This window comes from Plecotus auritus (genome assembly GCF_963455305.1).
Source record: "Plecotus auritus genome assembly, chromosome: 12".
In the NCBI taxonomy this organism is placed as follows: Eukaryota; Metazoa; Chordata; class Mammalia; order Chiroptera; family Vespertilionidae; genus Plecotus; species Plecotus auritus.
This window is the reverse complement of record NC_137778.1, coordinates 9,267,020-9,282,921: the sequence shown is the minus strand read 5'-3', so window position 1 is coordinate 9,282,921 and position 15,902 is coordinate 9,267,020. Positions and strand designations below refer to the sequence as shown.

The 15,902-nt window shown below is 60.1% G+C and overlaps 1 protein-coding gene across 6 annotated transcripts in view; it reads right to left on the bottom strand.

Moving 5' to 3' along the window:
* CDK18 (cyclin dependent kinase 18) overlaps nt 1-15,902 on the bottom strand; it is a 40,304-nt gene that overhangs the window by 10,097 nt on the left and 14,305 nt on the right. For 3 of the 6 annotated variants that reach the window (XM_080648909.1, XM_080648907.1, XM_080648910.1), the window contains 15 exons: nt 14,963-15,112; nt 14,630-14,769; nt 13,918-14,043; nt 13,101-13,157; nt 12,180-12,294; nt 11,941-12,035; nt 11,640-11,702; nt 10,862-10,985; nt 10,637-10,757; nt 9,875-9,972; nt 9,546-9,651; nt 9,391-9,433; nt 8,619-8,709; nt 8,222-8,299; nt 5,685-7,555 (listed from right to left, as the gene is read on the bottom strand). In XM_080648909.1, the coding sequence (XP_080505035.1) occupies nt 7,521-7,555; nt 8,222-8,299; nt 8,619-8,709; nt 9,391-9,433; nt 9,546-9,651; nt 9,875-9,972; nt 10,637-10,757; nt 10,862-10,985; nt 11,640-11,702; nt 11,941-12,035; nt 12,180-12,294; nt 13,101-13,157; nt 13,918-14,043; nt 14,630-14,769; nt 14,963-15,086 (1,416 nt within the window). In that variant the 5' untranslated portion in view covers nt 15,087-15,112 and the 3' untranslated portion in view covers nt 5,685-7,520. Of the gene's footprint in view, nt 1-5,684; nt 7,556-8,221; nt 8,300-8,618; nt 8,710-9,390; nt 9,434-9,545; nt 9,652-9,874; nt 9,973-10,636; nt 10,758-10,861; nt 10,986-11,639; nt 11,703-11,940; nt 12,036-12,179; nt 12,295-13,100; nt 13,158-13,917; nt 14,044-14,629; nt 14,770-14,962; nt 15,113-15,902 lie in introns of those variants that run through there. The other 3 variants (XR_013959473.1, XR_013959474.1, XM_080648908.1) reach the window with 2 other exon arrangements.

Here is a 15,902-nt window from a genome sequence, read left to right as displayed (position 1 = left end):
AGCCAGCCCTGGGTTCAGCTGCGCACACCCTCTGGGATTATTGCTGAGCATCTGGGAAATGCGGGTACCAGAGCCCACTTTGAAGCCATTATTGTTATTATTTCTGCAGTTGACTTCTCTGTCCCCGAGCGGACTGTGAGTTCCTTGAGCAGAGAGCACTGTTGACTTACTTCTGAATCTTTAGTGTTTCACAGAGTGGTTAGGGGCAAGGAGATTTTTTTAAATGTTTGTTAAATTACATTTTCCCCCTAAATTTAGATAATGTTTGTCAGGGTCACAGCACTTTGCCTAACACATACATCTGTTAGGATGAGGGGCTTCACAATTCGTGGCAGTGTGGGAGGATGGGTGGTCCCCACAGAGACAAGGTTGGTTTTTAAAATATATTGTTATGGATTTCAGAGAGGAAGGGAGAGGGAGAGAGAGATGGAAACATCAGTGATGAGAGAGAATCATTGATGGGCTGCCTCCTACACGCCCCCTACTGGGGATCCACCCGCAACCCAGGCATGTGCCCTGACCTGGGATTGAACCATGACCTCCTGGTTCATAGGTCGACAGTCAGCCACTGAGCCACACCGGCCGGGCAGAAGGGGTTGCGTTCACTCCTGTGCCCCCTACAACTCTTTTCCCTCTAGTGAGTGAGGCCTGCTTCCACCCGGGGACGGATGACCTAACAGCCAACACCTATGTGGTGCTTTCTATGTTGCCAGTAGATTCTGGAAGCTTTCCATGTGTTAACTCAATCTCCATGCTCATTCTATGATCACTTCCAATTACAGAAGGGGAAACTGAGGCATGTGTCCCATAACTAGGAGGTGGTGGAGCCAGGATTCAAGCCGAGGCAGCCTGGCACTAGAGCTGTGCTCTTGACCCCGCACGGCACTGCCTCCATTGCTTGCAGATCCCAGTCCCCACCCTCCTCTGGTACCAGGAAGCTGGGCAGCCAATTCCATTGCCAAGCTTTGGGCCCATCCCCTCTTCCCCGAGGTAGCCCTCCCTCCCTCATCAGCTCCAGCTTTAGGAATCCCAGGTGAGTTTATTCCTAACCCTAGAGTCAGTCCCAGGTCTTCAAAGGCCAGGGTAGCCTGGCCTCCAGGTGAGCAGCCAGAGTGGGAAGATGCAAGGTGTTTGCCAGCCCACATTCTGGAATCAGAGGGAAGGCGTTTGCCAGCCCAGAGGCCACATTCCTCTCTGCTTCTCTGAGGAGCACTTCTCTCCCGCTGTCCTCTGGGCAACGGAAGCCCTGAGGAATAGTGTCAGACCAGGTGCAGATCTGGCTGATCTCAAACAGGCCCCTTCTTCCACAGCCTGGTAAGGCCTCCCAGTGGCATGCAAGCCCCTGGAGTTCCCATCCAGGGCTCTCCCGGCCTCTGCTTGAGTGCTCCTAGGGACGGAGTGCTCCCCATCCCAGAAGACAGCGGATCCACTTGGAGTGACACCCGTGGCCCCATGCTTTTCACCGCAGATTCTCTCCCCGTGTTTCCCTCCCCAGCTACACTTAAACCTCTCTGGAGACAAAACTCTGGCCTGAGGTCATCTTCTTCTACTTTTTTTTTTTTTTTAAGATATTTTTATTAATTTCAGAGAGGAAGGAAGAGGGAGAGAGAGATAGGAACATTGATGATGAGAGAGAATCCGATTGGCTGCCTCCTGCACGCTCCCCACTGGGAGGTCGAGCCCACAACCCGGACCCTTTCGTCCGCAGGTTGACGCTCTATCCATGAAGCCAAACCCGGCTAGGGCCCTGAGGTCATCCCCTTAACGTCTTGCCAGACCTTTTAGTTAGAATATGCTTAATACATTCTTGCTAACGAAGATCTGATGGAGGATGAAGAAAGCAAGAAAAGAAAAAGCATGACCCCATTTAATGCCAGGACTGGGACCCGCAGCGGAGCTGGGATTTCTGCTGGCGGAGAAGGGGGTGTGCACGTGCAGGGAGAAGTTAATGCTGCCACTTACTGAGCGCTGAGACAGGACCCTCACAGCCTCGTGAAAAGGGTGTTAAAATCTTCGTTTTAAAGCGGAGGAAACCGAGGCACAGAGAGGGTGAGTCACATGCCCGAGGTGGCACAGCTGGCAAGAGCTGGGATTTGAATCCACGTCCATGTGTTTTGGGGCCGGGCTGTGCAAGACTCCTCCTGGGAGCCCAGGACCAGGCCGGACCCTCCTCCTGGGAAGGCATGGATGGCACAGAGCGTTTGTGTTGTGTCTGAAACTGTTTTCAAAAAATCGGTAAATTTTAAAAGAATGGCTTGTGGACAATTTCCTTTCCCCCAAGTCACCGAGACCTCATGAGAAGAAGCAAAGACCACATCCTCACGGACCGGAGACTCTGGGCTCCTGCAGGGAGGGTCTAGGGCAGAGTCACGTATGCCGGGTGCGGGAGGCCGAGCCTGCGAGGAGTGGGGAAGCCTCAGGCGAAGGATGAGTGAATGAGGGAGGGAGGGCTCAGGGGGACAGGGAGAAGCTTCGAGCAGGGGGAGTGGTGACCGCATCCAGGAAGGCAGGGCCACAGGTCTGCCACTCTCGCGTTGAACCCCAGGCCACACAGCCGCTGCCACTGCACCCCAGGCCTTGAGTTGACACCCTGGACATGGACCAGGGTCAGGACAGGGATCAGGAGAAAGGAATGCTGCTTGACCCCAAGAGAACTCTTGGGACGTGAGGCCTGGGGACCGTGAGGACAGGCTGCGATCTTGTCCGTAGGGAAAAGGCCAGGAGAGAGGCTTGGTCTCCGGTTTTGGGGTTGTTCGGGGCCACTCCGAAGAGGAAGGGAGGGAGGGGCAGGAAAAGGGGGGTAACAGTAGGAAAGAGGGAGAGAGAGGTAGAAAGAGAGATGGCGGGTGGGAGGGATGGAGGAAAGGTAGATGAGCATGGAAGGCAGGGGCAGGGGGCATCGGCTGTTCCATCAGCGCTGCCCTCCCCCCTCCATCCTGTCTGAGGAGAGCTGGCATACCGTCACTGAAGCTGGCACTGACCCTCGGAAAGGACGCCGGGCACCGCATTGAGCAGGAAGCAGGGCCTCCGGTGCCCAACGCTGCCCTTTGAGTTGGTGGATGGTGGGATGGCCCAGAGGAGGGGGCTGGGTGATGCCAGGGGGCACAGTGTGGGGGGGGCACCGTGACCAACCCTCTGGTGCCTACTGGCTGCTGTCAGCCCCGCTGGTAGGAGGGTGAGGGTCTGCTCCCAGTCCCCAGGAATCCAGCCAACAAGTGAGGTGAGCCTCCCGGTGGGCCGCCCACACCTTCCCGAGGCAGGTGGAATGGCAGGGAGCAGGGCACTGCCCAGGCCCGCAGACCTGGGGTTGAGTCCTAACAGTCCCCCTCACTTTGTGTGGCCAGGCAAGGCCCCTCACCCAGAGCCTCAGCCCCCACCAGCGATGGGTCTCACAGCACAGCCCTGAGCAGAGTGCCTCCCTCCTTCCTTCGCTCCAGTGCCTGTAGGGCGGCGGGGTGTCCTCCCCCCCGCCCCCCCCAGCACTGTCCTCGTGGGGACTGACATCTGTCAGCCTCTCCACGCCATTAAAGACGAGGTCAGTGGCTTCCCTTCTCAGAAAGAAGTCTGGAGCCCCCGCTGCCTGACGACCCCACCAGCGTGGTTCTCACCCCTGCCTGCCATTAGGGTCAGCGGGGGCTGTAAACCCACTATAAACCTGCCCTGCTGCCAGGAACCCTGAGTGAATGGGGCTGAGCTGGAGCGGTTGTCGGTGCTTCCTGGGCCCCCACCCCACAGTGGACCTGCAGAACCACCGTCCGCAGGAGGCGGGAGCCAGCCGCCTGCCACTCTGCCCCCTCTGTGCTCCGGCCTCGCTGCCTCCTTGCTTGTCCTCACACACGCTCCCTGCTGGGCCTATGATGGAACTCGCTGTCCTTGGAGCCACATGGCTCCCCCCTTACCCCGTGCCATCCCATCTCCCCTGGCCCTGCTCCATTTCACTTCGTCACATTTGACCCCTCGAAGGGCCATGCCTGCATGTGGATGGTGCCTTTCTAAGCTCCGTGAGAGCGACATAGTGGTCTTTATTCCTGCCCCATCCTCGGTGCCCAGCACAGCGCCTGGCACACAGTGGGTGCTTGATGAGAACCTGCTCTGAGAAATTCCATTTCCACCGCAGGGCTGTGCCTCTGGAAGGCGAGAGTGGAGTCATGCACAGGGCATGGCTGGGATCAATTCCTGGTGCTGATCATTTGCTCTGGAGACAGAGGGGCTCATGGGGTGCTGTGGGTGCCAAGACTGGAGGCAGGGGACGGGGCAAAGATGGGCCCAAGGGGCTGGGCTGCTTCCAGAAGGAAGGAAGGAGGTCTGCCAAGTGCCCGACACTCGGCTGGCCCAGGTCGCCTAGCAGGACAAAGGAAATGGTGGCCTGTTGGGCAGCGGCCCTGTTCTCAGGGCCCAGACCAGACGGTAGAAAGAGGGTGACGGGGACCCATGGGAAGGGAAGGGTGGGCAGGGGAGCCAGCCCCAGGTCCCATCTTCCAGGGAGCTGATGTGGGGCAGGGTCTGGCATGTGACCTGGTGTCACTGCCACCCTTGCAAATAGGACCTTCCGCCAGGCCCTGCAGGGCTCCCAGCTGTGGGCACAGGAAAGGGACGACCAGTTGGAGCCCTGGGCATTCCTGACCATCCCAGGAGCAGATGGCAGGAGGCGGAGGGGGAAATGGCTGCCTGAAGGTGCTTGGGCCCAGACCCCAGCAGAATGGGGCAAGCTCCTGTTTGTAAGAGCCATCGGGAGGCAGGAGAGGATGGCGGGGTGCCCAGGAAAGAGGGTGCCAGGCCACAGGCCCTGTGCTGTGGCCGTCTGGTCACCGGGGAACCCGGGTCAGCCCCAGCAATTCTGCCACTTGGTCCCCCCAGCCTCCTTCTCAGAAGCCATCGTTTCTCCATTGAAAGCCTTTGAACCCCAACAACTACAGAGTGTGAGCCTGTCCAGCGGAACTCCCAGGCTTTCTAGGGCCGAAGCTGAGTCCCAGGAGCCTTCACAAAAGGCCTGAAGTTGTGGCACCAGGACCAGCTGCCCCTCCCCCCAGGAAGATTCTTAGAGGAGCAGGAGCCTCTGACCTGGTGGGGCCACTGCCTGCCTCAGTGGTGGTCTTGCCAGGTGCTCCAGTGAAGCAGTGTCTGCCCCGGGGCCCTTCCTGTTTCCCTAGTTCCTGGGGCTCTGCACTGTATACACCTCCCCCTTCTCCACTCCTACCATCTTTCAAGACCAAGGGCTGGGGTGGCAGGCAGACCAGGGATTCTGATTTGCTGTGTGACCCCAGACAAGTCTTTTAACCCTGCAAAGTGGGGATAAATGGAGATCAAGAGATGCCTCTACACAGTCATCCTGCAGTTTGATGACTGGCTGTCTACAAAGGGATGAGGAGGTCTAGGCTGGTGACCTGGAGAATCAAGCCCTGGTCCACTCCTTCCTTCCGGGGCCTCGGAGACATCACCGCACCTCTCACATCAGCTTCCTCCTCTGGAAAGCATCCCACACACTGGAAAGTTCTTGCCAGAGCTGAGCCCCCCTGACAGGGGAGGTCGGGGGCGTGGCTGAGGGGGTCTCACATTCCCCCAGTGGCCCTGGGAAGAACAAACCTAATCTAGGAATTGGAAAACAGGGCAGGATGCTGAGAGCTTCGGAAGATGTGTGTGAAAGAGGACGCAGACAGACCCCAGGCCAGAGGCGACGGGGCAGCAGAGGGAGCCAAGGTGGTGGTAGTCACGGCTGGGCCCGGTCACTGAGGTTTGTACCCTCGGTGTTGCTTCCCTGGCCTTGGCCCTTCCCCACGTCAACCCTCTCGAATCGTCCTCCCGCCCAAGAAGTCAGGGAGCCATCTGGTTGGGGGAGCACAGGGTTGGCTACGGCACCCAGACCTGCAGAGCCTCCCCGGGCCTGCCTCTTGGCTCCCAGGCTGACCCCCTCCTCAGGCACCGGCCTGGGCCCAGGCTGGACGCAGGCCTCCTCCGCGCCCACAGGCACCAACCTGGCCCTAAACACAGCCGCGTTGGGAATACAGCAGGGAGGGCGCAGGGCATCCTCCTACCGCCGCAGGGGATTCAGAGAGACACACAAGCCAAACGCTCTCTCCACTTTATACACACACACACACACACACCCGCACGCCCGAGGCCCAGAGGCCTCCGTCTTTGGCATCAATCTGTCAAACTCAGCTTTTCTGCGAGAGACTGCGGCTCCTTTCTGTACATGAATTAAATATGGCGTCTGTCTCTGTGCTGAGTCCCAGGACATTCACAATTCACAGTACCGTGGGGGAGGAGTGGGGGGCCCTGCAGGAGGCAAAGACCCTCCAGGGCGGCCCCTCAGGCGGAGGCGGGGCAGGGAGGGGCTGGTATAGCAAGGTCGGGACTGGCCTCCCCTTGGCCTTGGTATTCAAGGTTCAGCCACGCGTTGAGGTGCCCTTGGGGACACAGCAGGCATGCTCCGGAGGGGTCCTGGGAGCGCCTTCTTCAGGGGCCCATACCCCCTCAGACTGCCAGCCCCTGTGCTGCCCACCCCACCTTCCTCCACCTCAGACTGGCCTTCTCATGACCACCCTTCGGGTGGCTAGTGCCAGGATCGGGCGGAGCAAGGACAGGGCCACGGGGGCTGGGAAGGAGGGCACGGGGAGGCTGTGCCAGTCCCAAGGAGCCAAGGCCAGCCTGGCACCAGTGCTGGGGTGACCCTGCCTATCTGGGTGCTGTCCCAGGACCCTGGCCCCGGGCTGGCTTATCAGCACTCGGGTGTGATCAGCAGGAGCTGCTCTCGGGAAAGGCTGGGCTGGGCAGGTCGGAGCTCGGGTCAGAGCTCCAAGGGCAGTGCCTGCTCCCCGCCTACCAACTTAAGGCAATCAATCCCCTTCAGACTAGGGAGACCGGGGGTGGGGGGGGGGGGGGGACGGAGGTGCAGGAGTGCCGCGGGCGGTGCCAGGCCTCCGGACGCAGCGGGCATCCAGCAGCATACGGGGCCTCTGACGAGGCGGGGGAATGGGAACAGGTGGGGTGATGGAGTGGGGTTAGGCCTACTGTTTCCCCTGTTGCTCGGCGGGCACCTGCCCCTCGGGGGCTTTGGCTCACAAGGGACCCAGAAAGGATGCCACATCGCTTCCTGCTCTCAGAGGGGGAGAAGGTGAACGAGGGGCCCATAAGGGGATCTACCAAACTGGTGAGACAGGCCGGCCCTGGGGGAGGCATGTCCAGGGCACATGCTCAACCCGGCGGCTGGATCCTCCTGTCCCCGTGGGTCCCACGTGGGTGCCACGTGGGTGCCCAAGGGCTTTGGGATGGAAAAGCCTCCGAGGTCCTTCCGTGCCTCTCACCTCCTCCCAGGGCAGGTGATGGAGGGGTTGGTGTCTGGGCCGAGGCCACGGGGGAGACGTGGGGAGCAGGTCAGGACCCAGCTGTGGCCAGCTGGGCTGCCAGAGGTCTTCTGGGTCGGCCTCACCCTCAATCCTCCGTCCTCCGAGGGCCGCATGAGCCCCCTGCCTGCAGCTGCTCAGCGTGTCTCCCTCCGGCCGCAGTGGGGTGGGCGCAGCTCAGAAGATGCTCTGCCGCCGGCTCTTCCCTCGTCCTGGAGAACAGAGGGGAAGAGGGGGCTGCAGTGAGGCAGCCGGGCCGGAGGGAAGGGCGTGCTCCAGAACTGGGGGTAGAGCGAACAAGGACACACACTTGGGAGCCAGTCAGTCCTGGGTTCAAATCCTGTCTCTGCTACTTAGGAGCTGCATGCAGTTGAGACTTAACCTCTTCACAGCCTCAGTTTCATGGACTGGGGAGCATTACTAGTACCAACTTCAGGTGTTTTCAGGATTAAATGAGAAAATGCATGGAAAGTGCCTGTCACTTCCAAGGCCGTCAGCTGTTTCTGTTTCCAAGACCAAGTACAGCTCTCCAGGGTGCAGGCTAGTTGGAGAGCTCAGAGCGTGCAGAGAATGCACAGAGAGCATGTGTCTTCAGGGCTGTGAGAGGCAGCCAGTTCTGTCTGGGTGGGGGTGGGGGTGGCGGTGGGGGTGGGGGAGGGAGACACTAGAGGAGGAAGCCTGGGCTGGAGATAGGGAAACCAGTCCTTCCCTGCTCCCCACAGGCCCCCGGAAGGGAGGCCAACGTCCAGGAGGCCATGCTGATTTCCCATCACAAGAGGGGCTGCTGGGCCCCATCTCTGTCCCCCAAGAGGGAGGAGCAGCCTGTCCTGTCTTCTCTACTAAGCGGGGAGAGGTGGGTAAGGGGCGCAAGGCCCTACCTGGCTGCTGGAAGGCCAGGCCCCGGCAGCCTGGGTCCTTCTGGAGCTGGATCTCCTTCAGGGAGAAGACGGAGGCAGCTGGAGTGGAGGACAGGGAGAGAGCTGAGTGGAGCCGGCCCTGTGCTGCGAGCCTGCGCCCCACACCCAGAGTGCATGGAGCTGGGAGCGCCCCCTGGCTGGGAGCCCCTTCAGTTAGGACTGTGCCCCTCAGGCAGTCTCAGGTCCACTGTCTGATCCTTTGCTCACAAATGAAAACCTAAGGAGGGGAAGCCCTGGGCTCAAGGCTGTGCAGCTGGACCGAGGGCCTCTGGCCTTTTCGTTACAGCTCTTCTGCCCACACCTGCTTCCCCCTTTCCTGGTTCTGGGGTGCCCCCACACCCCCCCCTCCACCACTCACTGTCTTGGAGCTGGTGCACACGCTCCCCCAGAGACCGGAAGTAGGGGTGGTTCAGGGCTGCCTCTGCGGATATGCGGCTCTTCGATTCATACTGAAAGCACAGGGGCCGGTTGGGTCCTGGCTGGAGGGCTGTAGGGACCCCTTTGGGATGTGGTCCCCCTCAGCTAAGCTAGATGCCCACGTGGGAGGGGCCCGAGTTTAAACTGAGAGGCCCTGGGGTCCACTGCCAGCTCCCAGCTCCAGCCCAACCCTAGGCAGTCTCCGCAGAAAAACTAGAAATGGGACTTCGGGAGCGTGACCTCCTCTCGGGATAGAAATGCAGCCGCTAAAGCAAGTGCGATCACAACGTTAATAGTAACAGCAACATATCATTCCAACAAGCACCCTCTTCCGTGTGCTTCCTTCAAGACATGCCCCATATTAAGTGCGTTCCAGCATCTCGATTTGGCCTCGGGGCCATCTTATACACATGGAGGATCGATTCCACTTTGCGTGGAGGACACTGAAGCACAGAGAAGTTCCGCCGCTTGCCCCGGCTACACAGCCACTCAGTGAGTTTGAATTGGCTTTCAGTTCTGAGTGCGCCCACTCCAAGTCCGAGGGGAAATCGTGCTTCTCTTGGGCCTGGGGGGTGGGGGTGGGCCGTGGCGGGGAAGGGACAGTCCTGACGTATGAGCAGGTGAGCACAGAGGTGGGTGCAGGGCCGGGGTGGGGTCATGGGCTGCAGCTGTCTTTGGCTGCCCGTTCCTGGCCCAGCGGCGGGCACACTCACCAAGAGAAGGCTGGTCAGGAGGTGGATGCCTTCGGAGTCCAACCTGCAGGAGGAAGGAGCTGGCACAGGCCTGGCCTGGGGGGAGGGGGTGTGTGCACCTCCAGGAGGGACAGCCAGGACCACAAGCAGGAGAGGAGGCTGGGGAGGCAGGCTACCTGGGAACGTGGCTGATGAGCGGCTGGGGGAGGTACCGGGGGAAGTTGTAGGCACGGAACTCAGGCTGGCCCATCACTCCGGGCCACGTCTCTTCTGTAGGGGTCCCTAGGAGACAAAAAAGGGGTGGGAGGGCGTGGTGAGGGGCCAGGGACAAGGGCGACCTGGAGGGGTGCAATGTCAGGGAGGAGACAGAAAATGGCCAAGTCCACTGGGTCCTCGCCCTGCTGTGAGCAGGCGCAGCGGCTCTTCCCAGGCCCTTTATGTGATTGGGCTGGACAGAGTTCTGTCGCCCCCTGGTGGTCACATTGGGGGAGCGCAGGAGACTGACCGAGGAGTCGAAAGATGAGGTGCAGCTCCTCCTTCACCGTGGAGCCGGGGAAGAGGGGCCTCCCCGTGGCCATCTCGTAGTGAATGCAGCCCACGCCCCTGCGGGGAGCAATGGGCAGGGGCGCGTCAGGGACGGCTGCTCCCCCACGATGCCCTGCCCCGGGGGGCTCTGGTACATCCTGGCGCTGAGGTGGGTGGCCCAGCCCAGCCCCCACTACAGCCTCTATGGGGGTGTCTCCGGGCTCTAGGACGCGCTGCCCGCTCCCCTTTCACTCTGTAGGGGTTGCGTCTGCACGGCCAGCACCCCCTGACAGCTCCTTAAGCTGTGTTGTCTCAAACCCTGTCCACACCCTGTTCCCCAGCCGAGGAGATAGGTCACACATGCGCTCTCCTGCCCACCCCCAGGGCACAGGGCACGGTGGCCAATCATCGGAAGCCTGTGTTTTAGTTTTAGCTTTTGAATTCATACGATAACAAATAAGATCCATGTAAATGTTTAAAACAATATATTCTTTCCAAAACGTTCGGTAGAACGGATGCTTGGGCAAATCATCTTCACTGTGGGGCCTCCGGTGAGCCAGGGGACCCCAGGGAAATATTTCAGGAGCACAGCTCAGAGGGGTCTACACAGAGACAGGGAACCCCAACGTGGTTCGGACTTCACCCTTTAGCATCCTGTTCGCCAGGATGCCACGTGGGGCAGCAAAAGGGAGTCTGGAGGTGTGGAAGGTCCCCCCACCCAGGTCCTGTGACACTCACTCACCACATGTCAATGGGGGTAGAGTACTCTGTGGACCCCAGCAGCACGTCGGGGGGCCGGTACCACAGGGTCACCACCTCATTGGAGTACGTCTTCGTGGGCACGGACTTGGCCCGGGCCAGTCCTAGGGACAGACGTGTCACTGAGCCTCAGCCTCCCCTCCCCCAGGGCGCCCGCATCCTAAGGAGACTATCAGACTCCAGGCGGCCCTGGGGCTTCCGTCCTCACCAAAGTCCGCCAGCTTCAGCTCCCCCCGCTCATTGATGAGCAGGTTCTGGGGTTTCAGGTCCCGGTGCAGGATCTTGCGGCGGTGGCAGTAGGCGAGGCCCCGGAGCAGCTGGAACATGAAGATCTGGGGCGGGAGGGAAGAGAACGGGGTGGGGGTGGGCAGTGAAAGGGGGGAACGTGTTCCATGGCTGGGCCTCGGATGGGGACAGGGACTGGGCAGGGTGAGGTACCTGGAGATCCAACTGGTTCTCCTGCCCACACTGCATCACTCCTGGGCTCCATCCACCCCAGGGAACCCCATCCAGAGGGAAGTGCAACAGGTATACGGGGGAGGCAGGAGGATGGGGGAGGGCAGATGGACAGTTCTAGGCCAGGAAGCCCAGCATGTGGGGATGTATGCGCTTGATTCTCTGACAAACACCAGAAGAGGCCATTCATTCCTCTGAGCTGCCCCAGAAGCCTCCCTTCATCCTGCCAGGTAACTCATGCTCCCATCTGACAGGTGGGAAAACTCATGCTGGCGGGGTGGGGGAGGGTGTATATCAACAGCTAGATGGTGGCAGAGGGTATGTGTCTGTGTGGTGGGCTGAGGTGCTCAGCACAGTTCCTGGTCCGCTCTGAATGGCACTGCCCCTTCCCTCCGTCCTGATTTGAAGCTCTGAGCAGCCTCAGCAGCCAGGGCCCTTGGAGGTGAGTGAGTTCCCACACTGGGCTTCAGAACAGGTGGGTGCCGAGATAGACGGGGCCTGAGGGCGGGGTCCCTGCCAGAGGTGCTCACCTTGACATTGTGCATGCTCATGAGGTTTCCACAGTGGTCCAGATACTGCTTCAGGTCACTGTCCTGGAACACAGAGCTGCTCAGCCCCACCCTGTCCTGACGCCAGTTTAAACCGCGCCCCCCACCCCCCACGCCGTGTAGGCCGAAGCCCAGCCCAGGAGTGGGACAGGTCCCTGCTCCAAGCTGCCCCTAGGCCTGGAACATCTGAGAACCTGATTCTAGAACAAGACCTGGGACATCCCCTATCTCCCCCACACACACACCCCCTCACTGCCACAAGGGGAAGAAGCTCCCAACTCACCAGGTACTCAAACACCAGGGTGAGGGACCGCTCCGTATGAATGAGGTCATGCAGGGTGACAATATTGGCGTGCTTCAGGTTCTTCAGTAGAGACACTGGGGGGACAGGCCACTTGGGTCCCAGCACCCCACCTGCTCCTCAAACCCCCTCTTCCTGCAATGACCCCACTCCTGCAATGACCCTCACCCCCAGACTCCTCCCAGGACCCCTCAGGAGTTCAGGACCCGGGGGTGCTGTACCCTCTCGGATGGCAGTGCAGGGCGCCCCCTCCTCGTGCTCCAGCCGGATCTCCTTCAAGGCCACAAGGTTCTCCGTCAGCTTGCTGCGCCCTTTGAAGACCGTGGCGTAGGTGCCCTGGGAAGAAGAACCCCGCGGCCCCAGCAACACTCAGGTGCTGCTGTCCTCTGCCCAGTGCCCCCTTCCTTTGCCCCTGCCGGGGCTGTGGCTCCAGTTGGAGTGCCCTTCCCCCTTCTCCCTTCATCTCTCTGTGAAGCATCCCGAACTCCTCCCGCTCAGAGTGAACTGTCCTCCCCCAGCCCCTGGCAGGCCAGTGCCCCTCTATTATAACCCCGTTTGTTCTTCCTGCTGCTGCTGTTTGCGTAGGTCTCTCGGGGTTTCTGCAGGGAAAGGGCCATCTTCCTCCTCTCTGTAACCCTTTGCCCACCCGCAGCCTCGAACATAAAGCCTGGTGCAATCACAGAAACAGCTAACAGCACTTCGCTACATGCCAGGCACCCGAGAGCTATCCACAAGCTTATCACAGTAACCGCTTCAACCCTCAACAGCCCTGTGAGGGAGACCAGTTAGGGTCCCCATTTGACAGAGGAAGAACCCGAGGCACAGAGGGGGCGCAGCACAGACCCAAGGCCACAGAGCTAGTATATGGTCAAGTTCGGATTCGAACTCAGACAAGAAATACTAGCATGAAAAAAATACACTGGATCCTGCCCAGAGCCCAAGGGCCACTCCATCCTCACACCCTCCTCCAGCACCTGGACGCCCCTCAGCACCTGCCAAAGGCTGAGCCCAGCTGCCCAGCCAGGATCGTGTGCCCCTGTGGGCAGGGGCAGCAAGGGGGCAGGTCAGGGAGGGCGGGGAAGACCCTGTCACTCCTAACCATCCTGCTGGCTGCCCTGAGAAGACCAGACCCAGCCTCTTACCTCCCCCAGTTTGTCCAGTTTCACGTATGTTTCCAGTTTCCCAAAGCCGATATCTGACTGAGAGGAAGAGACATAGGGTCCTGTGAGCTTGAAGGCCCCAGCAGCCCCGACACCACACCTCCCCCGCTCCACCTCCCCAGGAGGAAAGGTCATGAACCCCCACTGGGAAGAGAGAACAACTGAGGCCACCAACCCTCCCTCTTCTCCTCTTCCCTCTACCCCTGTGCTAAAGGGGGAAGGCCTTGGGAGTCGAGTTCCCTCCTCCCGACAGCGGAGGGTGTGGAGCCCCGGGCTGCAGACCTGGGGCTGGCTCAGCACACCGTCCCCTGTCGATCTCTGTCTGTTCGGACTACTAGCTCCAGGAACTCGGTCTTTTCCTCCCCTGCACCTCGAATGCCCAGTTCAGAACCCTCCACCCCAGTAGCCTCTCTCATCAGCACACTTCCTCTAGCTCAGTGATACCCAACCCTTCACAATACAGACCCCAGGCCCTACCACCCAGAGTCTGATTCTGTGGGTTCCTAGAGCGGGAACCAGAGTCGGTGTTTAGGAAGATGCTCCCAAGGAAATATGATAGCAGCCAGGACTGGAGAGCATGTACCAGCTGGTCTGTTGATTTCACTCTATGGGACCCACCTATAGAGTGAAAGCTGACCAAGGATGTAGGTCTCTATAGGAATCCGCTATGACCAGCAGGTGGCGCCAGAGGCCCGGGACCGTCCCTAGAAAGTCAGCCCAAATAGGCCAAACCATGTGCGTGTCCATGTTTGGGAGATGGTGTCCCACCCTGGTTATCTTGGATGCTCTGGGGACTCACCAGGGATGCTCGGCGGGACATGCGGCTGAGCGGTTTGGGCAGCTCCGGGCTCTCCAGCTGCAGCTTCTGCAGGAATTCCTGGGGCAGGCGGATGTCCACGGGCAGAGAGAGCCTCTTACTGATGTCCTGCAGTGGCCGGGATGAGACGTGGGCAGTGATTGCTCCAGGGCAGCTGGCGCTGTGAGATCCCTGCCTCGCACCCTGGGCCCAGCGTTCCCTGCAGAGCAACTCAGGCGGGGCCAAGCCCCAGGCTGCGACCCAGGCTCCCAGCTGCCTCAACGCTGTCCTCAGAGACCTCCGTGAACACCCAGCCTGGTTGCTACGTGACCTCTGGAGGCCCCGTCCCCTCTCTGGCCAGTGTCCCCACCTGTGGACTGAGGCTTCTGCGGACACTATGATTCTGGACGCATATGTTTCATACACTCGGGTCCCTGGGTCATAAGAACAATAGTCCAGCTGTCGGCCCTTGCTATGTACCAGGAACGTTCCAAGCGCTTGGCATACGTTCGCTCATCTAATCTTCGTGGTGACCGTTTTAACACAAGGTGACTGCAGTACACAGAGGTTGAGAAACTTGCTCAAGGTCACGGAGCTAATCAATGGCAGAGCTGGAATCTGAACCCGTGAAGTCTGGCTCCAAGGCCACCTCCCTCCTGGGCACACGTGAGTGGATGCGTCCTGCCAGGCCCACGGGACGGCCCAGAGCCCTCACCTCCATGGAGAAGCGGCGCTGGCTCTGCCGCCGGTACTGCATGCCGGGGGACGGCGGCCTGGGCTCCTCCCCGCCGTCTGTGGGGGAGAAGGAGCTGGACTCTGGCTGGGCGTCTCTGCCAAGAGGACCAAGCTGCAGATCTGAGAGGGAGAGGCATCAGCTCCCCTCCCTGCCCCTCTGCTCCGGAGGGAAGTCCCCGTCCTCCCTCTGTCCTCCCCCAAGGCCAGCAGTGCCGGTGTGGGGTGTGGTCCTCCCCCAAGGCCAGCAGTGACGGTGTGGGGTGTGGTCCGCGTGGTCGAGGGCTAGGAAGGGGCTTTGGGGGAGCGGCCTCACCCTCATTGTCCCGGTTGTGGAGCTGGTTGAACTGCTCTGCGAACTCCGTCAGGGACTCCTCGATGGTCTCGGTGCGGGGCACGGACAGGGAGAAGCGGCGCTTAAAGTTCTTCATCTTATTCATGATCAGCCCGGACCAGGCAGCAGATCCTGAGGCAGAAGAGAGGAGAGCCAGCCATGAGAACAAGGCAACAGGGAATGGCGGGTCTTGGTCTTTCCGTCAAGCTCTGTGGCCCTGCACTGGGAGCCAGGGTTGAGTCTTCACAAGTTCCAGCTCCTAACCCTCTCCCTCCCTGTGAGTCCACGCAGGACTCCCTGCTCCTGGGAAATACTCACAATGAGGATCCATCAGAACCGTGCGGTATTGCTCATAATAGCAGCGTGACATGCCAAGGGGGTCCTGGAGGCCTCCCCAGGGCCAGAGGGAATCCCTGGTGAGTCCCCAGAGCATCCGAGATAACCAGGGTGGGACACCATCTCTCCAGCCTTTTAGCTGCTGGAGATCTAGAGAGTTCTGGAAGGAAGGCTGAGTGGCAGGGAGGGCACCAGCACCGATGGCCCTTGGGCCAGCAGCTCTTTACAAATTTGTGTGTGAGCTTGGATGTGTCAGCAGCTGGTAAGCCTCATTGATTGATGCCTATAAGCTAAGTAAGTATCAGCCGACTTATACCCTCGCGACAGAGTCTGGTCCAAACCCCATTCATCCTCATACCAACACCTGGAGGTTCCTGGCTGGCTTGTCCTGGGTCCCCAGGAGACAGAAGAGAGGGGAAAGTGAGGGAGGAGGTGTGTGCATCTGAGCTGGCCCAGCACCATCTCTCCAGCTGAAATGTGGGAGGTCAGGAGCAGCTGAAGGTCTCAGGGGAAACACAGAGAGGTCCCCCGAGAAGCCCCAAGCGGGAAGGGTGTCCACTACAGAGAACAGTGGCGGGGGGAGCGC